The sequence below is a fragment of the Rousettus aegyptiacus genome, unplaced genomic scaffold, assembly GCF_014176215.1.
Source record: "Rousettus aegyptiacus isolate mRouAeg1 unplaced genomic scaffold, mRouAeg1.p scaffold_m13_p_6, whole genome shotgun sequence".
Taxonomy (NCBI): domain Eukaryota; kingdom Metazoa; phylum Chordata; class Mammalia; order Chiroptera; family Pteropodidae; genus Rousettus; species Rousettus aegyptiacus.
Genome location: NW_023416309.1, coordinates 31,569,598 through 31,596,342, shown reverse-complemented (window position 1 = coordinate 31,596,342; position 26,745 = coordinate 31,569,598). Strand labels below are relative to the sequence as shown.

The 26,745-nt window shown below is 35.2% G+C and overlaps 1 protein-coding gene across 4 annotated transcripts in view; it reads right to left on the bottom strand.

Moving 5' to 3' along the window:
• Window positions 1-22,221, bottom strand: part of LIPM (lipase family member M) — a 30,864-nt gene extending 8,643 nt beyond the window's left edge. Inside the window, exons 1-6 of one of the 4 annotated variants that reach the window (XM_016129228.2) lie at window positions 22,191-22,221; window positions 20,134-20,258; window positions 11,880-12,052; window positions 9,680-9,794; window positions 1,665-1,863; window positions 678-787 (exon numbers count right to left, since the gene is read on the bottom strand). In XM_016129228.2, coding sequence (XP_015984714.2) covers window positions 678-787; window positions 1,665-1,863; window positions 9,680-9,794; window positions 11,880-12,026 — 571 coding nt within the window. In that variant the 5' untranslated portion in view covers window positions 12,027-12,052; window positions 20,134-20,258; window positions 22,191-22,221. The remainder of the gene's footprint in view (window positions 1-677; window positions 788-1,664; window positions 1,864-9,679; window positions 9,795-11,879; window positions 12,053-20,133; window positions 20,259-22,190) is intronic. The other 3 variants (XM_016129230.2, XM_016129231.2, XM_016129229.2) reach the window with 3 other exon arrangements.
• Window positions 22,222-26,745: the final 4,524 nt, after the last annotated feature.

Sequence of the window (26,745 nt, the reverse complement as noted above, 5' to 3'; positions counted from 1 at the left end):
TCCGCTACCATCTTCCCACATAGTTGATCTGTATGTTGTAGGGGCCACAAATTCATCAAAAGCCAAAAGACACCAGCACATAATTGCAGACATTGGCATTAGAAGGAAAAAAAAAAAAAAGAAAGAGACTTGAGTAAACTCCCCCATTAGTTCTGTTTATAGTATGATGAAAATACCTACTGTTTATTGATTACCTATTATGTGCCAGATACTGAACTGATGGTTTCTTTTGTTCAGTGCATTTATTGAGTGCATACTACGTGCCAGGAACTGCTCTCACACTTTGTGTTTTTGAGAAAATCCCTGTCTTCACAGAGCTTATATATATCATCATATTCAATAGTTCATTACTTCTAACACCCATAAGGAGGAGCTATTATCCTCATTTTAGAGATAAGGAATCGGACCGGTGGGTTCAATAATTTGCTCAATGACATTTACCTAAGAGGTGGTGGAGCTAGTGTTTAAATCCACATCTATCTGACACCAAAGCCTTTGCTCTACCTACCATACCAGAAGACTTTCTCAATTACGCTTCCATTTCCAAGAGCCCTTAATGTCACTGAAGAGGATTAGACCAAATGGGTGAAGTGTGAGATGACTGAGCCCAGGTAGAGCCATACACCATATACTCCCATTTCTTCTGAGTATACAAACTTGCTTTTATTTGAACCTACCCATGGTGGTGCCTTGTGAATAGCCGACATAAAAGATCTTTTCCTGGCCTGTTTTCTGCAAAATAAAGTTTATGACTGCAGGAAGGTCAAACTTAGCCATCTCATCAAAACTACAAGAGGAAGAGACAAAATTATATAAAAAATTATAATCAGAAACAAACAAAAATAGCCCCTGGGGTTTTTGAACAAGCCCCGGAGCTGTCAGCCCCAACGGCTCATTACTGTGCCCCTCAGAACATTCAAGATAGACGTGTTTCAAACCTGTGATGCGTGGGTGTCTCTGGGGTCAAAAGTTGTTAGCAAACTTCTGTTTTCTCTAGATGTTATCACAGAGAGATAATCATCTTCAATGAATATTTCCTAAGCACATGATCTACCTCCTAGTAGAGGTGTCCTGTGATTCTGTTAGCAGAGCAGCACAGGGTCATGCAGATTCATTTATACAAAAAGTATTAAAGATGCTATAGTAGGAGCCCTTCTCTGATGAAATGGATAAAGAGCAGGTTCAATGTCAAGAGATAATTTAAATAAAAATATTAAAAATATTTTCTAAGAGTGTGAGAAATGTGTTAGTCAAACTGATAGTCCCTAAGACTTAATAGTTTCCTAATGGCTTTAATGTCACCTGATCTCACCTCCTCCTGGGGTTACTAGTCCTTGTCATAAATCACAGAAGAGGTAGTCCCAAGATTTCCATCTATAAGGAAATAGCTGTATACTTCTCTTATTCCAGCTTCGATTACCTGACATCAACCACAATTCTCAACCCATTCATTGGATGCAAACTTCTGCTTGAGGAACTCAAACCTGCTTTTCTCCACCACTTCCCTGAAAGAATCACTAATCAATTAAGATTATTGGGGGATATCATATTAAGATATTGATGAGCCAACCAAAGTAAATTATCCAAATAATAGAAGCCATAATTTTTACCTAGTTCTTCCAAAGACATCTATGTCCACCTCCACTCTTAAGATTTTCATATACCTGAAAGCCCAGAACTCATCTTGGTCTACAGAGAGGGTCTTGTGTTTCTGAGACCAGGTGCCTCCCCTGCTGTTCCCCAGCCACACATCGAAACCAGCATCTGCCAGAATGAAGCCCAGGCTGTTGTTGGGCAGGTTGGAAATCCAGTGGCGAGCATCTCCAAACAAGCCATGCTGCAGTAACACCACAGGCCTAGGACCTACAGAAAAAGAGAATTTCAACTGTGGGAAATATTTTCCACCTTTCTTGTTACCTCCTAATACGCAAAGGCTTCCAAGTTAGACAAACCTGTATCCAATTCTTTATTCAGCGGCTTGCTAGCTTGATTATCTCAGTCGGTTACTTAACCTTTATTTTTTGATTTCCTTATCAGAAAGATAGAATTTCTGTTACGATGAAATAAAACAGTGCACGAGGAGTAGATGGCACAATGTCTGGCATAGAGAATCAATGTCTGGCACAGAGAATCAATTTTCCATTGTTTTTTAAATTTGTGTAGTTATTATTATCGCTAGATTTGTTTGGGCACCTCAGAGGCTATCGGAAATGTTCCAGGAGCTAGTGTAATATAATGATTAAGATAATTACATGTAATAATCAAAACTATTATGAATGTTAATAAGAATAAAAATTATGTTGTTATATATTTATATCCTGTATATATTTTAATGCAATCTATTACTATATTATATAATATATAATATAACATTATATACTATCTATAATTATATATGTATATACATGTATATGTTAATGTTATAACATCATAATATAAATACTATATATAATTCTTAATATTAATAGACACATAAATATGTACACATAAACAAATATATGTTATATATAATATATTTTACTTGCTGTGCAGAAGTTTTTTATATATATTAAATATATATTATATATTTTATTAAATATATAATATATATTTTAAATATATATTATATATTTAATTAAATATATAATATATATTTTAAATATATATTATATATTTTATTAAATATATAATATATATTTAAAATATATATTATATATTTCCTAATATTATTAATATTATAATATTAATATATATATCTCTATATCCTTATACCATACATACAATGGTTTAGTGGTTGTGGGCCCTTCATGTAAAAGGTACCCACAAGCCAGCTTGAAGGATCTCCCATTGATCAGATATGGGAAAATTTGAGCATCAAAATAAATAATGATAGAAATAAATTATATATCATTGAATAAATTAAGAATATGTGAGTCAATATTGATATCAATAAAAATTAATAAATAAATATTTAGGGGAGAATAAAAAGCTCTTATTTATAATATAATACTAAATTAATAAATATAGAAAGATGGCATTATAAAATCATCAACGGATGCTAAAATTAGTGGATAAAAGTTTGAAGAGATACAGGAAGTTTATATATCCTGAAAGTATTTACTCACAAATATTTATTAATTACAAATAAAGAATACTAATTTTATAGTAGAAAAATTTGGCAGATACCATCTCAACAAAGTGATCAAAACTAATATCATCAAATGGAACCGAAACCCTAACCTATACCACTCACAAAAATTAACTCAGAATGGATTAAAGGCTTGTGTAAGACCTGAAACCTAGAAGAAAACATGGTGAAAAAGCTCCTTGACACTGGCCTTGGCAATGATTTTTTTGGATATGACACCAAAAGCACAGGTGACAATAGCAAAAATAAATGTGTAGGATACATCAAACTAAAAAACTTCTGCACAGCAAGTAAAATACTCAGCAGAGTAAAAAGGCAACCTATGGAATGGGAGAAAATGTTTGCAGACCATTTATCTGATAAGGGGTTAATATCCAAAATGTATAAGGAATTCATACAATTAGGCAGCAAAAAACCTCCAAGTAATCCAATTTAAAAATGGACAAAGGATCTGAATGGACATTTTGCCAAAGAAGAGGTACATGTGACCTATTGGTACATGAAAAGATGCTCAACATCACTAATCATCAAGGAAATGCAAATCAAAACCACAATAAGATATTACCTCACACTTGTTAGAATGACTTTTATCTAAAGGAAGGGATAACCAGTATTGGTGAGGATGTGGAGAAAAGGGAACCTTGTACATCATGAGTGAGAAGTAAATTAGTACATCTATTATGGAAAACAAAATGGAGTTTCCTCAGAAAATTAAAAATGAAAATACCGTACAATCTAGCAATCCCACTTCTGGATATATATTCCAGGCAAATAAAATCAGTATTTTGAAGAGTTATCTACACTTCCATGTTCATTGCACTATTTACAATAGCTGAGATATGGGAGCAACCTAAGTGTCTTGTCGAGTAATGAATGTATAAAGAAGATGCATTCTATATATACAATGAAATATCATTCAGCCATAAGAAAGAAATAGATCCTACCATTTGCGACAACATGAATGTGCCTGGAGGGCATTACGTTAAATAAAGAGTCAGACAGAGACAGAGAAAGACATATACTGTATAATCTCACTTGTATGTGGAACAATAAAAAAGTAGAACTCACGGAAACAGATTTAAAAAGTGGTTATCAGGGTAACCACTGATAACGTGATATCAGTGAGGGTAACGAGAAGACGGTTAAAGGATACAAGTCTTCAGTTATAAGATGAATAAATTCTAGAGATTTAGCATACAGCATGGTGACCATAATTTATAATATTGTATTGTATTATTGAAACTTGCTAAGGGCATTTTTTTTCTCTCTTTCACACACACACACACACGGTAACTATGTGAGGTTATGGATGTGTTAATTAACCTGAATGTGGTAATGATTGCATAATGTATAGATATATAAAATTATGATATAATATACTTTAAAGGTATGTAATTTTGTCAGTTATACATCAATAATGCTGGGGAAAAAAGAAAAGAAAATTAAGCTAATATTGCCAATATTGGAACAAACCAATATCATGTGCTTCATAATATGATGCTCTGGGAAAGACACAACTCCATTTCTGTGGCATTCTTGCCAAAACGTACAACCTGAATCTCATCATGAAGAAACATCAGACAAACTAAATTGAAGAACATTATATCAAATAACTATCCAAAGCTACAAAAAATGTCAAAGTTAAAGGAGACAGTTTAGAAAAGAGACAAAGAGACATGACAACCAAATATGGTATATGACCCTGGATTAGATGATTGACCAGGGGGGAAAAAGCTATAAAGGACTTTGGCATAATTGGCAAAATTTGAATATAGACTATGGATTAGATGCTAGTATCAACCAGTGTTAAGTTCCTAATTTTATACAGATATTGTGATTTTGATAAATATATTGTGATTATAGAAGCGAATATCCTTTTTCTTAGTGAAGATTAGGATATTGCCCCCACTCTCTGCAAATATGTCACTTTGGCATAAGAATCATCTTGTGCTGAAGGCATTTGAGTTCCTGAGACCCCCTTGTCTATATAAAAGCAAGCCTCCCAAAATAACTCAATTGTCATATAAATTCCCTCCCTGAAAGCAATTGTAATCTCTTCTTGAAGACGAGAAGTTGGCGCTACAACTGGATACACATTGTCATAAACTATCACATCTCTTATCTGTCTTCCTAAGTGCCATTCATTTTTCCAAAAAAGTCATTTGCTTTTCTTTAAGTGCTCTTTTTCCAACTCCTTCTTTTCTAAGTTAGGCATATAGACCCCAGAACCTAACCAGCCTTCCGAGTTACTCATCTCTGAGTGCTGCCATGTGTATGTGTGACGCCCACATTAATAAACCACTGCTTGTGTTTCTTTTGTTAATCTGTCTTTTTTTGGGTCTAATTTGCAGGGCCCTGGTTGAAGAACCTAAGATAAGTAGGAAAAACATTTATTCTTCCTTTCTCAACAGGAAATACATACTGAAGTATATAGGGATTAATGGGCATGAAGTCTCAAACTTATTGTCAAAGATTTTTGAAAATATATGAGGCGGGGAAGAAACAAAGAGAGAGAGAATGGAAGCAAAATGTAATTCACAACTGGTAAATTAGGGTTAAGGGCATATGGTAGTTTCTTGTATGATTCTTGAAAACGTTCTGTGAATTTTAAATTATATTTTAAAAATTTATGAAAATATTAGTAGGGAATAAATAAAGATTAAAGACTTTAGGAATTCTAATACATTAAATAAATGGCAAGAAGAGAGGCTTTGCTTTTGTAACCTTTAATGACCACGACTATGTATACAAGGCTGTCCTTCAGAAATACCAAACTGTGAATGGCCACAACTGTAAAGTGAGGAAAGCCCTATCTAAGCAAGAGATGGCCAGGGCTTCATCCAGCCAAAGAGATCAGAGTGGTTCTGGAAACTTCAGTGGTGGCCGTGGAGGTGGTTTTGGTGGGAATGACAACTTTGGTCATGGAGGAAACTTCAGTGGTTGAGGTGGCTTTGGTGGCAGCCATGATGGTTGAGGATATGGTGCCAGTGGGGATGGCTATAATGGATTTGGTAATGATGGAAGCAGTTTTGGAGGTTGTGGAAGCTACAATGACTTTGGTAATTATAATAATCAATCTTCATATTTTGAACCCATGAAAGAAGGAAACTGGAGGCATGAGTCCCTATGGTGATGGAGGCCAACACTTTGTCAAACCATGAAACCAAGGTGACTATGGCATTTCCAGCAGCAGCAGTAGCTGTGGCAGTGGCAGGAGGCTTTAATTACTGCCAGGAAACAGAGCTTAGCAGCAGGAGAGGAGAGCCAGAGAAATGACGGAGAAGCTACAGGTTACCACAGATTTGTGAACTCAGCCAAGCACAGTGGTGGCAGGGCCCAGCTGCTACAAAGAAGACGTGTTTTAGACAATACTCATGTGTACATGGGCAAAAGATCGAGGACTGCCCTTGTGACTAATTGTTTAACAGGTTATTTTAGTTTCTGTTCTGTGGAAAGTGTAAAGCATTCCAACAAAAGGCTTTAATATCGATTTCTTTTTTGTACCCATGCTGGTGATTGCTAAATGTAATAGTCTGATCATGATGCGAATAAATATGTATTTAAAAAAAGAGAGTACAAATTGGTAGTTACAAAATAGTCACGAGGATGTAAAGTATAGAATAAGGAATATAGTCAATAATATTGTAATAGCTATGTATGGCATCAGGTGGGTACTAGATTTATCAAGGTGATCACTTCATAAGTCATATAAATGTCTAATTATTATGTTGTGCACCTGAAACTAATATACTGTATGCCAACTATAATTAAAAGAGAAAAACTTATTTTAAAATATAAGAAAAGGTAAATTAAGGTAAGCCTCATTTTTGACAGAAAGCAACATTGAAAGATTAATAAAATGCTGCACCTTTAGGAGTAAAAAACATCATGCTGTTATAGGGCTTATGAGAATGACATCAGATCATGAATGTAATGTCCATACTGTAGTACCTGGCTTAGAGGAAATCTGTAGTAAAGAGCTTTATTGCTGCTGTTGTTATTAGTGCCATAATCTTCAAAGGCAGTAATTCTCTGAGCTTCAGTGCCCTCATTAATAAAACAAGGATATAATATCCTACCTCACAGGGTTTTGAGGGTTAATTAAAATATTGTAAATTAAGCATTCAGTCTGCTGCCTATTTTCTTATAAGATGGTAGATTCTGTTATTCAGTGAACTGAGTCCATATGCAATCTCCCCATAGCACAGAGGCCTTTCTATAACAATCTCATCCATCATCTGGGCAGTATTCATGGATTCCATTTGCTTCATTTTATCCCTCTGAAGAGAGAGTATGAGGGCTGCTAGTGAAGGACTAGGAGAAACTAATTATTTTAGATTTTATTTTATCTCTGGTTATTGAGTTTGTCCTCTTAGCCCTCAAAGAGATGATCTAAGTGTAATACAATAAAACTGAAGTGGATCAATGCTCCTTTTTGGAATTCTTATGACATTTCTCTTGGCTGGGGCCAGCTTGGCTACTTAGCAGTAGTTTGTACTTGTGGTTCACTTAGTGAGAGAACTGGCTTGTAAATAATTGATGTCATTTCAAGTATCCCTTAGAATCACGGACTTATATTTAACTTATAGCCAACAGGTGAATGTGTAAGGGCTACTCTTTAAAAATCTGTCATTTTTGAGGATGGCTCAGCTTATTTTCTCTCTTGATGTAAATATTCGAAGCAAGCAGTGGTTATCTGATGAAGTAAGATTTTAAAAAGTCTTTTGCCCCAAGCTTGTAGACATCTTTCAGTTGTTTTTAGTATGAATTTCACTGGACCTCTTTTTGAAGAGATGTTGTCAAATCTTATTTTCCCTCAGTGCTGAGAGAGTTCCGCCTTGAAGAGGTCAGTGGGAGATGCAGGAAAAACATCAGCTACTAGAGGGGAGTATTCTGCACCCACTGGGCCAAAAAGCCTGGCACCTAAAACTCCAAACTTTTGGGCAATGAGTGAACAATATAAACAAACAAGAGGTGAGAAAACAAATCCATGAATGGGAGTTTCAAGTTTCTCCCCTGAGCTTAGGAACTGCCACAGTTACTTGATTCCTTGTAGAGCCAAGTCTTGATTACCCTCTAGAATTTGTGAGACTTCCAATATTATTGACTATATTCCTTTTTCTGTGGGACTTTGTGAAGCTATTTAATTATATAAAATTAATTTATTTATTCCACATATATGTATTGCCACTTACAATGTAGTTGGAACTCTTTTAGGCACTGGTGATAGCCTTGAACAAAATAAAGTCCCTGCTCCCACTGAGTTTATATTCTGGTGGGGTAAGGGAAAGAAATAAACAAACAAGCAAGTAGCTACATATCAAGTGGTGTTAAGTGCTATAGGAAAAATTAAGCAAGATAAGGAGTTAGACTTCAATAGATGGCAAGGGGTTGCTAATTTGAATAGGATGGTCAGGAAGGAACATAATAGAGAAGGCCTGAAAGAAGGACCTGGACAAACTGTAGGTATCTGATGAAATAGTGATCCAGAGTGAGAACTGTAAGTTCAAAGGCACTGAGGTAGGAGCATGCTCAACATATAATGTACAGCTGTGCAGCTGTTATTTAAAAAAAAGCTGGTGTACAAAAAGTTGCACAAGTCCAATAGCCCTGAAGTCCAATAGCCTTCCCCCAGAAGTTTCTGGTCCTAGTTAAGAACGTGGGCTATGGTGTAAAACATCTTGATTTGAGTGCTGGTTTTGCAACATACTAGTAAGTACTAGCATAGACTTTACTGGACAAGTTATTTAACCTCTGTGAACGGCAGTTTCTTATGATTACTGTGAAAGTTAAATAAGACTTAATGCAAATAAAGCACTTTGCATTGTACCTGGCATATAGAAGGAACATAATAGGAAATTATATTAACTGTACTTGTGACAGATAACACAGTTGCTGCTATAAACATAGAGCTAGAATATTAAAAGAAATAGAGCCAGATAGAAATGGAGGATGGGCTCAATTTAATGAGTAATGAAGGTAAATTTTAAAAAGCCAGCAATAGCTGAAAATTCCATAGGCAAAAAAACAAACACAAAAACAAAAAAACTTCATTATATGAAGTTTGGGAACGTATACCAAAAAGTGAAAATGTACTTATAGTGCCCAATTTTTAAAAAGATCTTAGCGAAAATCTGGGCAACATTGGATATATTTAAAGTGCTATTTGGATGGGGAAAATAGGGTGTTCAAGGGTGGGCACCAGGCACCATATTAGAGTTTGTATTCTTCACCAGCAGGGGTTGGTGCAGTCTGTTCAAGAGGTCATTAGAGGATATTCTAGAATCTCTATTTGGAGCAGTTTAGGAAATGGGTAAAGTGCAAGAAGAGGTTAAGAAATGGACTTTTTTGAAAATAAACACCATGTTTATTTGAGATCATTGGAGTTCAGAGTGGTAATGGGGATTAAGAGGGAAATTGAAGCCATTTTTTTGGTTTGAACAGTAAACCTCAGTCTATATTAAGAACTCAGACTTCCTTTTACATGCTCAAACCACAAGTCATTACTGTAGGGAAGACTGCCATGTTGGAGTGACATAGGGTAAACCATACCTGCCATAAGTTGCATTAGGCCTTGAGGAATTCTGTTAACAGAAAGGATATATCCATCTTTTGTTGTGACTTCATACTCTTCACAGGGATAACCTTGATGTTGGATGATTTCGCTCTATGGAAAAAGCACAATTTCTTTTGAGTTGTGTATGGCTATAACCTCAATAAGCCAAAAGTAACAAGTAGATGCCTTGATGTTGGAAGGCATAGATAAGAAATTCCTTGTTTTTCTCTAATCATATTATCTTAGAAAAATTAGCCACTTCTCTACAGTCCTCATTTTCTTTATCTTTAATGTGAAGACTAGATTAAAACGATGATTCTCCAGGTGTGGACACTGGACCAAAAATGTCTGCATCACTTCGACACTTGTTAGAAATACAAATAATCAGTTTCCAACAAACCTACTGAATCATGAACTCAAAGGATGAGGCCTAGTAATTTGTGTTTTAAGAAGCTCTTTAGGCAATTCTGATGCACTCTAATGTTTGAGAACCACTGGACCAGGACACTGATTCCAAAACTTGGGTGTGCATCAAAATCATCTGGGGCATTTAGACATACAGGTTCCTTCCTGGTTCATTTTGAGTTAGGGATCATGTAATTCTAATGTAGCCAATGGCGTGCCTGTCTTATGAGAACCCTGGGCCATGCATTCCTTGTTTCTTTTCAGCTTTAAAACTTAAAGACTTAAGGGCAGTAGTTCTTAACACCTTTATATGGCAAGGATCCCTCAGTGAATTTGAGAGATTTCCTGTTTCTTGTTCCTTATATATGGACCCATGGTTAAAGACTCTTATTCTATATAGTTGTTACATGTCGAAACTCTATTTCATTTAATTTATACCAGCAATCACATATATTTTCTGTTTTACTTTGCCTCTTCATGCATACCTGCTCAATGCTAGAATCCAATTCAATAAATTTTAGGTTTAGGGCTCCTGAAGCCCCAACACGTGTAGTGCTGAGAATATTCAGTGGGCGAGGCCCAGGGAGACTGGCTCTGCCTACAGCTGAAGAGATTCTCTCCACCCAATGATCCACAGGAATTCGTGGACCTATGCCAACATGCTGTCTGGGAAAACCATCAAAAGACAGTCACTTTTTGGAATGATCAAAAGAAACCTGATATCTGGCAACATGTAGATGTAAAATATTTCTATGGCCTGTCAGAGTTTTAGAATCCATTCAAAGGAAGCTTCTGTAAAAAGGGCCTTAAATCTGTATAAGGGCATGTTAAGTTTATGATAAATCTATGGATCGTGAGAACTACAATAATCTTACTCAAGTGGAAGTAGTCTCTACTTCTCACATGAGAGAGTTTATTGCATAGCGATTGCAATTATGTGTTCAGACAGGCCCGCTTATAAATTGTAGCTCTACCGCCTTCCAGTGGTGTGGCCTAATTTAAGTTGCTTAACCTCTTTAATCTTAGTTTCTTGATTTGAGAAATGAGGACTGTCGCATTTACTGTATAGAGCAGTGAAGATGAAATGAAATGAGTGTCTCTGAAGCTTTCATCACAATGTCTGCTATTGGACGTGTTATTATACAGTGGACATTGTTAAAATTCACTAAGAATTCGAAAGTAAGCCAAAAAAAATTCTCTGAGATATACCTAAATAGATATCACATCATTTATGAATTTTATTCACAGGAGGCCCTCTCTAGCATTCATTAGGGTCCTTCATTGACAGTCAACATAGTTAACAGTCCAAAATAGGATAACCAGAATATGTTACAATGAATGATTCAGGATGCTGCTAGGAGAGGGTACCCTAATAGTAAGAAGTGAGGGCTAACACTTTTCTAAGATGGGAGAAAGCAGAAAAAGAATAAAAAGCAAAGACAACGTAGAAATAATCAAAGGTTTGGATTTGGCCCAAGAAACTGCAATGATTTTTTTGCTCATAAAATTAAACAAAGAATTTAAGAAAAAGTTAAATTGCATTTGAAACCCAAACGGATTAAGTCATTAGCCCAGTTTATTGAATTTGTTCAAAGAGAACCCAGTCTACCCACAACCAGTCTAGCAGTTTAGCACTTTCCAGTTTAATATGCTAATTTATAACTATACTCTACTAGCAAAAGTTACTACTATATATAAATATTATAAATCATGCTGATAATATACCAATGCAAACATTAACATGTAAGCCACTTCATCTCCCCCAAAACATTATGGAAAATTTCAACTTACAATATTCATGAATGCTTCTGGGTCCACATTTTTAGTTGGCATAAGTCCTGAATTCGAATTTCTTTGGAAAAAAATCGCCACCAGAATCAGAAGCCACAACTCCATTCTGTGAGAAATAATCCGTTCTCTTGACAAGATTTTTAACATGATTCAACATCTTCATTTATGCTTTCCTGGCAAAATAACAACTAGTTCTAAAGTCAGAAGGATCTATAGGTTTAAAAGCTTATACATTTTCCAGCTATAATTTCTTCACTAGATTATGAAGCAAATTAAACAAGCTTGGTTGATAGGAATGAAAGGAAACAAAGTAGAATGGAAACATTGTCTAGGATGTTCAGGCCGATCGAGCTCCTCCCACTCCCTTACACAACTTGCAGTCACCAATCCTTTAACTTGTAGGTGTGTAAAACTTTCTTTGATGCGACCTGGAATTATGTACATGTAATACAGTCCATAGAACCCCTGTTCTTCCTTGTCAGGTAATAGGTAATCCTTTTTTCTTAGTTGTTATCTTTGATAGATAGAATGATATGGAGTCTGCAAAAAATACTACAAGTTTCTATAGTTACATTCTAAGGTTTCAATGATCACTGTCCTTTGGTTGAAGATCAATATAGTCATAATTATTTTTATTTAAAATGTCAAAAAATTTTGGTACATTTTCTATTATTAGTGATAGCTTGAGAATATTGGTTAGAAGAAAATGAATCTTCCACGTTGAAGTCATTTCAATTCAGCTCAACTAAATAGTCATGTATAAAATGTTTTATTTTGTATTCTAATTACTGATTAATTGCTGAGAGATTAATTAAATTGTTTTCAATAACTAAACTGAGTTGCAGCCTGTTTATTTTTATAAATTAAATGTCCCAGTTCAGTAGGCTGTGTGGCAATGTGAGCAATTCCTTAGCCTACTAATATTTAAGCAGGCCAGGAGGATAGGATTACTATCATTTTAAGTAAAGAATATGTTAGATTTTAAGAAAAAAAATTAAAGTAAAAGATTTCTTTACTTTTATATCAACTCTTCAGAACTTAGCTAACAGCAGCCACACTAATTTATAGGCTTTTGGAATGTTGTTGATGAAAAAGTCGAAGCTGGAACAACCGGAATGATCTGTGAGAAAGTACCTGCTCAGTCTCAGCCTCACCCACTCTGGCCTGGCTGCACCTTTGATGAAACAAGCCTGGGTCTCTTATCTGGACTAATTTAATCATTACCACTATTGGTGGTCCAATGAATGCTAAGGAGGAGTGATTTGACCTAATTTAGAAGGAAAGAGGGAGCATTTGTCTAACACTGCTTTGCCCCATGTCCTCAGTACCCACTGAATACACTCTGAAATTGTACAAAATGAAACTTTAGAAAATAACTTTGAAGTCTACTGTTGACATTTTAGGATTTTAAAATGTTGCATAGCCAGAAGGAAAGAAAATGTGATTCAGCTCTTTCATTTTTAAAAATGTGAAGACATGTTGAACAACCGGCCCAGCATTACCTAGGTAGGGAGTGGCAAGGCCCAAACTAAAATTTAGGTTTTTAATTAATTATTAAGTTTTATCACCACGTGAAAAAACTGTAATGCTCCAATATTCTCTTCCCCATTCAAAGACAAAACCTCACATTCTATCAAAAGCAATTACATCAATCTGTGAATTGTCTCTTTAGAAATTCCATCTTGGATTTCAAATTCAAAATAATTCCTAATAATTTCATTATAATTTTGAGAGTTATAACCTAGTCACATTTGTTTCAATATATTCAAGAAAGATCAACTCCCACATTGGATTGATATACTTGTGAATACTGTACAGACTATTAATGAAAGAATTGATGCCAGTAAACTGATTAGTTCAGAAAGGATCCCTTATTTTTGGTAATAGGACTACTCTTCACCACTGCCCCCATTTTTTCAGACTTTAGAAACTGTGTCTGTGGGTATAAGAGGGGCAGATAGAAAATAGAAATATAGAAAAAACAGAATTTCTTTTGGTTCTCAAATTCTTGGGTAACTTTATGAGCTCACAACTCTCATTTTGGAAGTAGGAAAATGACATCTTAAGTCCCATTCAAAGATCTACAAATGTTAAATAAGTACAGTTCTTCCCATTGTAGACTTTTAACAATGACCTTATCACCTTAGCAACCCACAGCCTATGGAAAGTATCAGTAGTACTATAAAGAGATGAGGGATGCAAATGTGCCAATGTGACCTTCAATTTGGAATTGTTTACCTGAGAGATTTTTTCCAGAAGTTTCTATCAAAAACTATACGATCTTTTTAAATTTTTCAAAAATTATTTCGATGCATAAAAAGAAGGATCTGAAATATTTCAACATCTTGAAAGTAAGAAAATGGGTTTTCCCTAATGTACAATGTCTTCCTTAATTAAGTAAATCAATTAAACATCAAGATTACCTAAAAGCAACAGGACAAATAGGAGAGAGTTTGGAAGAAAGAAAGCTTTCTAAGAAAAAGTGAAGAGAATCAACACGTAACTTTACCCACAAATGTATTGTGAGTAAAAACTATAAAAATTGAAATAGAACAAATAAAACAAGACAAAAAACAAATATACAAAAACCCAGTAACACAAGAGTTAAAAAAAAAAAGGGGTAAAACAAAACCCTCTGAAACTGGGAGAAAATTCCTCTTTTCAGTTTGAGTTGGCAGTTAAAGGGCTCTCACTGTTTTCCCACTCTTAAACTAAATTTTATTAAAATAATTTTTTCAGGTTTTGTAAACCGAAACCTTGAGTCCAGTGGGGGCTGTGTTTTGAAATCTGTCTGAAAGTCCAAGTTAATGGACTTTCAGAATCACTATACAATCATATGACTCTAACTTTTGTACTGATTAAACTAACGTCCTATTCCTCTCAACACGAATTATCGCACAGGAGACTCCAGGCCTTTAGGCAAAGGGACTTGTGGTTTATCTGCCTCCACATTTGTCAGATATGTCTGAAGATACATGATTCTCATTTTGTCATCAATCAATATCTTTCAGCTATATTAATAAACATGTGATGGTTCTTTTTAAAATATATATAGAGAAATTTTTTTATTTTAGAATAAAATTATTATTAAAACCTAAAATAAGTTGTAGATAAATTTTAAAAATTAGAATTTTTGGGGAAATACTTCAAATATCATTGCAGAACAATGTACATTATTGTACTACAATGTACAAGGTAACATAATATGTTTATTCTTAGGCATGAGGAAAACTACGGGATTTTTAAAAAACAATTGCAAATATTGAAGTTGCTAGGATTATAGAAGGTTTAATTTTTTTTAGGTGACTTAATTTCTAAAAACACAAATATTCATACCCTAAACTCCCCACCTTAGGAAATTCTAGAAAATTCAAGAACATACAGTACTTTTCCATGAACATGCAATGTTTCTAGCAATTTATCCATTTCTCTTGGGTTATCAATTTATTGAAATATAATTGTTCATAGTAGTTTTTTATGATCCTTCGTATTTCTGTGGTATCAGTTGTAATGTTTCCTCTTTCATTTATGATTTCATTTTATTGAGTCATCTCTCTTTTCTTTGCCTACCTAAAGGTTTGTCAATTTTGTTTATCTTTTCAAAAAATAAATGCTCAATTTTATTGACCTTTTCTATTGAATTCCTCATAAAGAAGTGTTAAAATGTTATGGAGTTAAGTCTCTTAAAATTTTCATTTTTTGTTTTGAGTTTTTTTTTTAGACAGATTTCCTTTAACTCAAGGTTATAAAAATATATTCTATATTTTCACAATTTTTTTTTCATTTAGAACTCTGGATCATTTAAATTTATTTTTCAGTATGGATAAGTATTGAATCTGGATTATTTTTTTCTAAGGAGTTATTTAATTTTGCCAGGAACATATAGTCTTTTCTGATTCTGTTGTGTGAATGTCATCTTTACTCGTTCATCTTATACTACAAAATTTTGAAGGCCCATGGAACTTACATGATTTTTCTTGAGCATGCTTCTCAACTGAGAGTGATTTTTGTCTCCCAGAGAAATTTTAGCAATGTCTGGAGACATTTTTGGTTGTCACCATTAAGGGCATGCTACTGGCATCTGGTGGTAGAGGCCAGGGATGCTGCTACACATCCCACATCCAAAGAATAGTACAGAATTCCCCTAAAAGAATTTCTGACTCAAAATGTCAGTAATGCTGAGGTTGAGAAATCTTGGCCTCGAGTCATCACAGTATATGAATATAGGTCTGAAAAACAAATCCTACCTAGAAAAGATATACAAACTGCTTTTTAAATTAGTATTTAAAATTTTGACTTTTTGTATCTGTTGATAAAGATGTCAAAAGTTGTTTTACATATGAGCTTGTCATCATGATTTAGTAGCTGTCTGTTTATCAGGTGAGAAAGAATGTGGCCCCTCCTCCCTGTCATTTCTATGAGTTGTTGCCTATTCTTCACAAATGAAAGATTTTATTCTCACTAACTATAGAACACATTGTTTGATCCTCTGGACAAAAAATGCCTAAACTAATTATGTGTTTTTTTCAAAGCACTGACTTTAATAAGACCAGGTACAAAGTTTTCAAACTTGATTTTACCTCTCATTTTCAGGGAAATCAGACTGATGATGCTGATTTCAGTTTTCATCCTAGACCAACTGAAGCAGAGTCTTCAAGTTTTGGGGCCCAGGGATACGTATTTTTATCAGGTGAACCAAATGGTTCTGAGGAAGAGCTGAGCTTGGGGACCATTATTGTGTGGCACTCACGCGACATCCTGTCTGCAGGGAGAGAAGCTCTAATCTCTGTAAAGCAAATTGTTCCAGCTTGGCTCCTTCCCCAGAGAGGAATTTGGTCCCAGACAGTGAAATAAGACTGAGTCTTTTAGGGTTAAAATTTTCCCTGTATCCACCAGCATCAAAAATGTAGTAAAATGATGATTCATAATAACCATGACCTCTTTGAGGTTTTAAAAAATGTTTAAGGAGAAACTACAGTGGTTGAAGAAACAAGCATGCAGGTTACTCATTTCTATAACTGCTAGTGATATTTTATGTTGGCTCAGTTTTCTTTCATGTCAAAGTGGACTTAAACATCAATTAAGTATAAAAGTGGATTGCATTTAACAAACAAATATAGCAGAGACTAGAGCATACGATTACACAGATTAGGTCTGCATGATGCCAAATGGAAAACACCATGAATCACTTCATGCCACCCATAGGGGCAGTTTGCAAATACTCTGATAAACTGAACTTTCCATGGTTTACTGATATGTTTAGCACCCAGGTTACTCAATTCAGAAATAACAGAGGTATGGGATCAGCAGTGAAGGGCATCGACTTCCAAAATTGCTTCAATGACAGCAAAATAATTTTCTTAAGTACATTTTGCTGTTAGGAAAAAAACAAGGTTATTTGGGAGTCATTAGATCATGGAATTCTCAATTTCTCAGCTTTTAATAGATTCATTATATTTATCATCAAAGTGGTTTCCCAAAGGATATACCAAAAAAGAAAGAAAATTTGAAATGAACTGACAAAAATCAAATATATGTTTACAAATCATGAAGGAAGATATTTGTGATGAAAGAATTATCCCTCCCTCCCAACATCCGCTCCCACTCCCCACCGCCAAAATAATCAGAGCTCTAGCTAGATATAGTTCCTCTCTATTGCAATGCATTTCGGCAAAAAAAAAAAAAAAAAGAAGAAGAGCAATCATAGTGTCTCTGAGGCCCTTCTAACCCTAGGGACTTGGTGACACCTGTATATATTCAATTTGTCATCCAGGTGATGTGAAACCTAAGTGGAGAAGTGATGATGGGACAAGTGCTCATTACTCAGAAAAGAAAATTAAGGCATCAAATAGCCCTGTCTCCAAAGAGCCCTGATCGAGTATCAACTCGCAACTCTTTTTGAAGCCTAACTCCAGAGTTCACGTTTTCTGGAGTAGGGGTTTGGGCTAGTGATTCTAGTCTTATGAAAATTTGAGAATAGGATTAGGAAAAGGAGGGTCTTAGAATTTTTACAGCTGTTATAAACCAGCAGGAGAAGTATAAATGTTGAATTTAAATCTACCTAAGACTCGCAAGTCAATTTATGCAGATAAATAAGCCTAACAGTATTCGGATACACGATTAATTTATCCAAGAAGGCAGATAAGTAATTTAGAAGCTACACAAGTCAATGCCTTTGTTCCCAAACATATCTCTTCTCCTAATTATGAAAAAAGTATTTATTTATTTTTTGACGTGAGGCCTGACACTCCACTAATAAAAGGGGAATTGGATAATGAGGCATTCGAGTGAAGTGGAAGGAACACTGGAGTAGGAGTTAGGGTCTGGGGTCCCTTGGTAGCAAGATGCATGATTATCAGGCATTCACTTCCCTCATCTAGGCCTTGGAATCTATAAAATTCAGTGGAAACCAGATTAGTAGTTTTTAAGCAGTATTTTGTAGAAACCTGATTTCTGTAGAAGGGTTTCAAGTAGTCTGCCAATGTATGAATTAAATTTTGTTTTAAAATATAATTTCACCTATTTAAATAACTTAGCTTCACATATAATTTCAAAAGTATATGTTGAATACCAAGCTAGAACCTTTGAGTAAAACTTTCTCTACTGTCTTGTATAACTGAAGAGAGAACCAAAGTTGTTTAACAACAATTATGACTTCGGCTACTTTTCTGTGCAGATTTTACCATGTCATATAGCAAAACAACATAGAGTACTAATGTGCAAGCAAAGACTGATTTAACAGGAGTACTGTTGCTTATAATAATTTCGATCTGGAGATCACCAAAGTAGCCTCATTCTTATCACTTTATTTCGTATGAGTGAAATTATAAACTTGAATTTTATATGATAAATATATACTAGGCATCTATTACTTATTTATTTTATGTATTTAAAGTCTTGTACAATATTTTTTGTTGGAAAAGATTTTTTTTTTTGCTTCTAAAATGGTTTTAAATTACTAGGTGAGATGGTTTCTTTAATTTCTCTCTCCTCTGACATTATATCTACTTATATTGTCACCCTTTGAGATTTTGAAAAATTTGATGTAGGTAAAGAAACAGCTGGGGATTATTTTAGCCTTGGTGCACTGCAGGGGAGGAGAGTCAGGCTTGGGTGCATTCAAATTTAGGGTTTGTGGTTAGACAGAGAACAGCATGAAGCACCGCAAACCCTTATATAAGGAGAGGGGAACTAAACCATGGAAGGGGTCATCAAAGACACGGAAGTGCCAGAGACAGGAATCTCTCTGTCTGGTAGGGTACAGCAGTGCATAGTTGTTCAACTCTTATTTTGGAAGAGATCGCATTTATAGAAGGATAACGTATTAAGGATGACAAATACCTGGCAGATCAGCTAGTTTATTTTACAGATAAAACGGGCCCAGAAGATAATTATCTGGGAAATCTGAAACACTAATTCAAGAAGACATATGCATTTCTATGTTCATTGCAGCATTATTTACAGTAACCAAAATATGGAAACAACGTACATATCCATCAATAGATGACTGGATAAAGATGTGGTACGTATATACAATGGAACATTACTCAGTCATAATAAATGAAATCTTCTGACAACATGGATGAACCTAGAGGCTATTATGCTAAGCGAAATAAGTCAAAGACAAATACCATACGATTTCACTTACATGTGGAATCTAAAAAACAAAATAAACAAACAAAACAGAGACTAGCTAATACAGAGAACAAATTGATGGTTGCCAGATGGGAGAGGAGTTGAGGGTGGATGGGTAAAGAAATTAAATTGCCAGTTATAAAGACAGTCCTGGGGATGTAAAGTATAGCATAGGAAATAGAGTCAACAATGTTATAATAACTATGATGGTGTTAGATGGGTACTAGAATTATCAGAGTGGTCACTTTGTAAGTTATATAAATGTCTAATTACTATGTTGTATACCCGAAACTAATATTATATAGTATGTCAACTGTAATTTAAAAAAAAAAAAAAAACAGAAGAAAGAAACAGCTTGCCCAAATGTTTAAGATCAGCTTCAGTATCATGGGGCTAAGGCAATGAGGGACAGTGGGGAATGAAAAGAGTAGAGAGAAAATAGAATCAAGAGAGGCCCCTCTATCACCTCATTAGCACTTAGGGGACATCCTAGCTGTACCGTCTCCCTTTGAAAGAACTAAACGGCAGGTGTCTCTGTTTTCAGAGGTTGCCTCTCTTTTCTTTGCATCTTGGTTTTGGGATTCTCTTCAATTCCAGAACATAGCAGCAGGTCACCTACCTCACCTTGTCACTAATGTTGACATGTTATTTGCAGAAGATTCTCCTCAAGGTTTCTTGTCCTCAATGGTTTATTTGATTCTCTGCTATATTCCTGGTAAATCTTCACAACAGGGAATATGCAGCCTATTCTTAATCATATTATTACAATCAAACAGAATAGATCAAAACAAACAACAAAAAATCCAGAAACTTTATAAACAATTTTAAAGCAATGCCCTTGAAGATATACAAGAGAAATGCCCCCTCCCCCCCCCCCCCACTCTGCTCTTCCAAACCTGTAATATACCTAATGAAGTAAGGAACCATTAAGGATCATAAAGACTCAGCTGTCACTGTATTTCTTTATAAAATTTTCCTGGGGCCATTAAATGGACAAGCATGAGGATGTGAAGTTTAGTTATTGAGCCTGGAAATACCAACTGAAGCTTTAAGCCACAAGTGACACCTAGTATGGAATTCCACCTCCAAGATACAATAGAGAACACTGGAATCTGACAGACCTGGATTCCAGTCCCAACTCTGCCTCTCACCAGCTGTAGGCTCTTAGACAATTTTCTGATTTTTCCTTTTTTTACCTATAAGTTGATAATAATAATTATACCTTCCTTGTAGCATTATTGTGCAGCCTAAGTAAAATGTATGTGTGAGGTACACAGCATTGTGTGTGGCACCCAGAAGCTACCTAATGTGTTGTTGCTATTTATAGTCCTCGTTCTGTGATTAGTATTAACGTCAATTTGTAGGCTGGTGGTGGAGAAGGCTGAAAATCAAGCTAATTACTTGGAAATTTTATACCTCATATTTGAATAGTTATATATAGTTAAAATATATAAGAAGCCTGGAACAGGCGATGGTGACCACAGGCCATGCTCTTTCATAGTTACAGTTTGCCAGCCAGGTTTAGGCAAAGTTTTCAAGCCTGGCACTGGGCTGCTTCGGTCCCATGGACTTCACCACAATAAGGCTTAGTAAGTGAGTAATTTGTAACACCAAATTTTCTTTAAGGCTGTCCAATATAACTGTCCTTATAGATTAAACTATGGAATCGAAGGTTGGCTGAGTGTGTGCCATGACTTTTCTGAAACAGGCGAAGACTGAAAAAGACCTTCCCCATTTTACCATAATGAGAAATGTCCATCTGCTACACTTCCTGCAACCTGAAAACACTAACACTAGAAGAGTTTATACATTCATCTAAATAACTCCAGGAAAAAACATCCTCACTTTTTATCCTCCTTAAGAAGTGAGTCCATTTCCAGAGCATCTCTTTCTGCCCTCCTCTATCTCCAACGGATGGCCTAGTCAAGGGGAAGACAAGCATATTCTCTCACTTATTACATGAAATATGAAATAAAAAGATCCCTCTCTCTCTTTCCTAAAAATGGTTACCATTTATTTCTTTTTCCTTCACTCAAATTTGCAATTAATTCCCTTTAAATTGTTCCTTTTTTCAATGTAAACTCTCTGATGGGAAAATTGGCAATATGTATAAAAAATTAAATGTTCTTAATTTAGAAATATATTTCTAGGAGCCATTGATGGTGAACAAAATTATTTATAAGGAATAGAGTGAAGAATTGGAAACAGCATGACATAAAACAGGTATTTGAATGAAATGGTTTGATAAATTCTGGTTCATCCCTACAAGAGAATACTATTCAGTCATTACAAACATATTATAGATATATATTTTAGGTAATATGAAAAATTCATAATATATTTTAATGGGGGAAATGAAGACTATTAAGTCATATTTATAGAATATTTTTAAAGTTATAAACCGACATGAATAGAAATGGAGTACAGAGAAATCTATCAAAATATAAACCAATTAGCTCTCTGAGTGGAGAGAATACTGTTTATTCACCATCTTCTTTTTTCCTGTTTTCTATTTTCTAAAATATGTATAATAAATAGATTTTACTTTTGCAATAAGTAAAATAAATATATATTTTTTAATGTAAGAAAATAGTCCCAAGCCATGTTTTTTTTTTTTTTAATCTAAGAGAAAGGCAGTGCAATTTAGGAGCAGAAAGAACTATAGCTGTGACCTACCTTAGCTCAGAGTCCATTTGCTGAAGGAGGGCTGATTCAGGAATGATGTGTACTCAGCTTGGATGCTATAGTATAAAGGGAAGTCAAAGGAGAGGAGGAAGCCAGACACTGAACACACAGCGCTTCCCCTGTAATCAGCCCTCATCTTAGCAGCCAGCTTCACTGCCTCGGGTCAAAATTCTTCTGTAGTTGCTTTAATCTATACCATTTTCCCTGGTGACTTAGTGAAGTTTATTAGCAAGTGTTTCCCAAATGTAAGCTGTATACCACTGAGGCTATGAAAGATTTTAGCTGATACATTAACATGCTATTAAGTTACATTGAATCACAGGCTGTGTGAGTTAGTTTCTGTATTAGTTTCCTATTGCCGCTGTAACAAACTACCACAAACTTAGTGGCTTACCCATACAATTCTGAACATCAGAAATCTATGCTCAAGGTTACATTCTTTCTGGAGACCTTAGAGGAGAATCTGTTTCCTTGACTTTTCCATATTCTAGAGGCCGCCTGTATTCCTTGACTCATAGCATATCACGCCAGCTTCTGGTCGTTTTATAGTCATATTTCCTTTTTCTGACTATGACCTTTTTTCCTGGGTGAATAAATTGGGCCCACGCAGATAACCCAGAATAAACTCCTTACCTCAAATTTATTAATGTCTTAACTTAATCACATCTGCAAAGCCTCTTTTGTCATGTAAAATAATATATTCACAAGCTTCTGGGATTAGAGCACAGACATTTTGGGGGCCATTATTCATTTCACCACAGCCTCCCTATCAAATTTCTTTCAACCTCTGAGTGTGTCAAGGAGAAAGTCTAACTTTGGTTTATAACTTTGTTTCTAACACTTGCTAATTCTCCCTTTCAAATCAAGAGAACATACTAAATAAAAGGAAGACAGTTCTAAACTCAAGTGCCCTGATAAATTATGGTATCTATTTTATTAATTATCTTGTTTTTATTGTTATTATGTTTATGGTTATTTTCAAGTTTTGTCAATAAAATTTTTCTTCTCATATATAGTAGCTACAGAAAGTTTCTTTTAAAAAGAGATTTCAGTTAAATAGGTAAATTCATTTTGAGGTTTTTAAATAAGCAATATTATAAGTGTCATGCAGATATGGCAAATGTGAATGAGAAACGTGAATGTTTAAAGTTTGGGAAATATGGTCTTAGTAGAACACCACCCTACTTACAATTAAAGAAAAAATAGTTTGTTCAGGGAGGTCTCTGCTCCTGGCTTAGTTTTGCGTGAGGCCTCCATTGAGGAATTGACACAATTTCTTTTCTGCCTCTTTTTGTTGCGGATTTTGGCCTGTATACCCAGAAGAACCAAGCAGCACTCAGTGAACTAAGAATCAAAGGAGGTTTGTTTACGCTGGCAGGCTCCAAGGAGTCACTCTCCAGAGTCTGAGTCCTGAACAAAGGCAGATAGGTAGATTTATACATTGATTACTTCTGCATACTTGGAGGTCTTTGGTTCGCGGGCGTGGGAAGGGTAGGGTTCCAGGGAGAGGAGGTTGGAAAAATTCCTCTGGGACAAGGTAGCCATCTTAAATTTCTTTATGTTTCCCATATCATTTTGATAGTTGGTTCTATACATGGGTAGAAGGGTGAGTCAGCAAGACAAAGAGAAAAGCCTTCCTTCTCCTTCATGAAGAATGGAAATCACTAATGGAAAATCTGTGGGGTACCATTTATTGGGCAATGGCAATGTGCAGATCTCCTTGCAGACCAGCTGAGAGGTAAAGTAAGTCCCTGCACATAGGTGGTTTCTCTCTGGTACGACTACAAATTAAGGCAATGTACAATAGGAAAGGGCTGGGTCCATAAGAAAAGGAATGATAAAGTACTACAGAATTCAAACAGGGAGATGATCATTTCTGCTTGAGGGTAGAGAGGAATGGGTGAGGATGGAATACAGTGAGAATGGGGAAGATCAAAGAACTCTTCATGATGAAGACAAATTTTAATTCAAGGTCTTTATTGGGAATTTCTCCAAGAAGCACTTAGGGTGAGAGCTTCGTCATTGCCAAGACTTTAGGTTCTCTTCTGATGGCATCCTCAGTATTCAAAAGGTTTCCTGAGTACCAACTACTTGCCAGACTTGCTCAATAATATGCTGATACAAAACTAAAGTTTCATTTTCTCCCTGGGAAAATCATAAAATATCTTAGATTATTGGTCTCCTCTTAATGAAAGATTATAAAAGTTTTTCTTTACTTTTATATAACCTGGCTAGGAAGCAAAGATTCTATGTATTATTCAATATTTCCTATACTTCAAATTGTCTCTCTCAGGTCTTTGATTACTTAGAAAAATGAAGTCTTTTCAATATTAAAAGAGCTAAGTTTTTTTAAAAAACTATAATTTTCTGCATTTGTCTTCAAAACCTTAAATAACTGAGAATAGGATGTGTAACACACCAATGCCAAAAAAGAATCCATTTAAAGAAGTTGCTTAGCATTAATTTCTATAACATCTGCATTTTTCGAATTTTCTATAATGCAATGTACTATTTTTATAATGTATTATTTCATTATAGCATATAAACATGTAATTTCCACATATCCCTGTGACGAGTCTTGTAGAGTATGTGGTTAGTAATTTTTCCTTTGCTCCACCCTCATCCTGTTTTGTTGGCTTGTTTTGGATGTTCAGAGCTTCTCTGCCCCACGCTGTTGAGAGCATGCTTTAAGAGTCTAGGAGCAGGGATTCGTTACCTAAAGCCAAGTTTCCAGGGATCTTTTTTCAGGGGCTGGGGAGGTGGTAGGTGGTGAGTTGCAAGACACAGAAGGTATTTTTTGTAAGTGCTTATTTTGATGAAGCTCATCAAGGGCACATAGCATTCCAAATAAAGTAATTTTCTCAGCTCAGTTGACTGATTTGGTTAGGAAAGCAAATTGCATACAAATTAAAATGACAAGTGAAGGTAGGAGGTACAGAAAATAAACTGATGCTTTCATTCATATTTTATGTAAGATTTCTAATAACTGCACAATATTTTTGTTATTTTCATTTGGATTGGCTCTGTGGGAAATGTGATGATGTCAGTGGAGGTTTTGATGGGACTAAAAGACCTGTCACACCTTGACACTGGCTGAGGGAAGTATTTTATAACCTGTCACGACTACCAGCAATCTGTGTTCACTCTACCCCAAAGCACTTTTTAAATTACGTTAGAACTCTAAAATACAATGAGAACTACATCAATGTTTCGCAATCTCTAAATATCAGATTAAGATATGAGTGAAGGACTGTAGTCAAGTTAATGAAAACTTTTAGAGACACTAACATTTCCCCTTAGTGCGATATACACATTAGAAATGGTATCAGTACAAAATTCAGCTTTTAATTTAATGAATCCAAATTGAACATTTTCTGTTTTCAGGTCACTTTGCTAAGTGCTGAAAAGTTAAACAATAAAGCCAAAACTTGGAAATAACCCAGAAATCTTTCGGCAGGTAAATGATTAAAGAAACAGTGGTGGAGCCATAGTAGACATACTTGATATACGTTAACAACTTAGATGGCCTAGAAGGGCATTATGCTGAGTGAAAAAAGCCAGTATCAGAACATCACATACCACATGATTGCATGTGCGCAACATTATAGAGATGGAGAACAATTAGTGGTTGGCAGGGGTTAGGTTCAGGAGGGTTGGGGGAGGGGGTTGGGTGGTTGTTAACTACAAATGGATAGCACAAGGGAAATTATTTTGGCAATGGATAGTCTGTATCTTAATTGTGGTGATGGTTACACAATCTACACACGTGATAAAATTTCATTGAACTACACACACACACAGACGCGCACACACACACACTAGAGCATATAACACGGAGGAAAACTGAATAAGTTTTGTGGATTATACCGAGGTTTATTTCATGGTTTTGAGAGTATACTATAGTTAGGTAAGATCTTTCCTTTGGGGGAAACTGAGTGAAGAGCACGTGGGACCTCTGCGCACTATTTTTGCAACTTGCCATCAATTTATATTATTTCAAAATAAAAAGGTTTTTAAAAGTTAAAAGATAAGAATGACATAGCTCTTGTTCCCAATTTATCAGGGAGATAGGCTTACACACAAAAGTCTTCAAAGAGATAATTCTAGAGCATAACAAAAAGTGATTTAGTAGAGGAAGTATTAATTTTGGGGTATGAGATTTGGGGAAAACTTTCAGAAATAGTGGTGTTTTCACCAGACATTGGGAGATGTGAATGAGTTTCCTGTGCGGGGAGAATGGGGAAGTGGTCAGAGATGAATAAGGCCCTGGGTGGGCAAATACCATCCTTGCTCTTGGATTAATGAGTCTCAGAAAGTCATTATTTTAGTCAGGTTTCAGCTCTCTAAAACTAATTCTACTTTCTGAAAGAAATTCATCAAAGAATTTGTATTTGTCATGAATTTGTTTTGATTGAAGTTGATGTTATTACTTGTATTGTTCTATAAAAATTGTGAATGGGCTATTTGGCTTGAGAAAATGTAGCAACCTAGTGAGCTTGTTACAGGCTTGTGAACATGAATTTCTTGCTTTGTATAAATGTAAGGG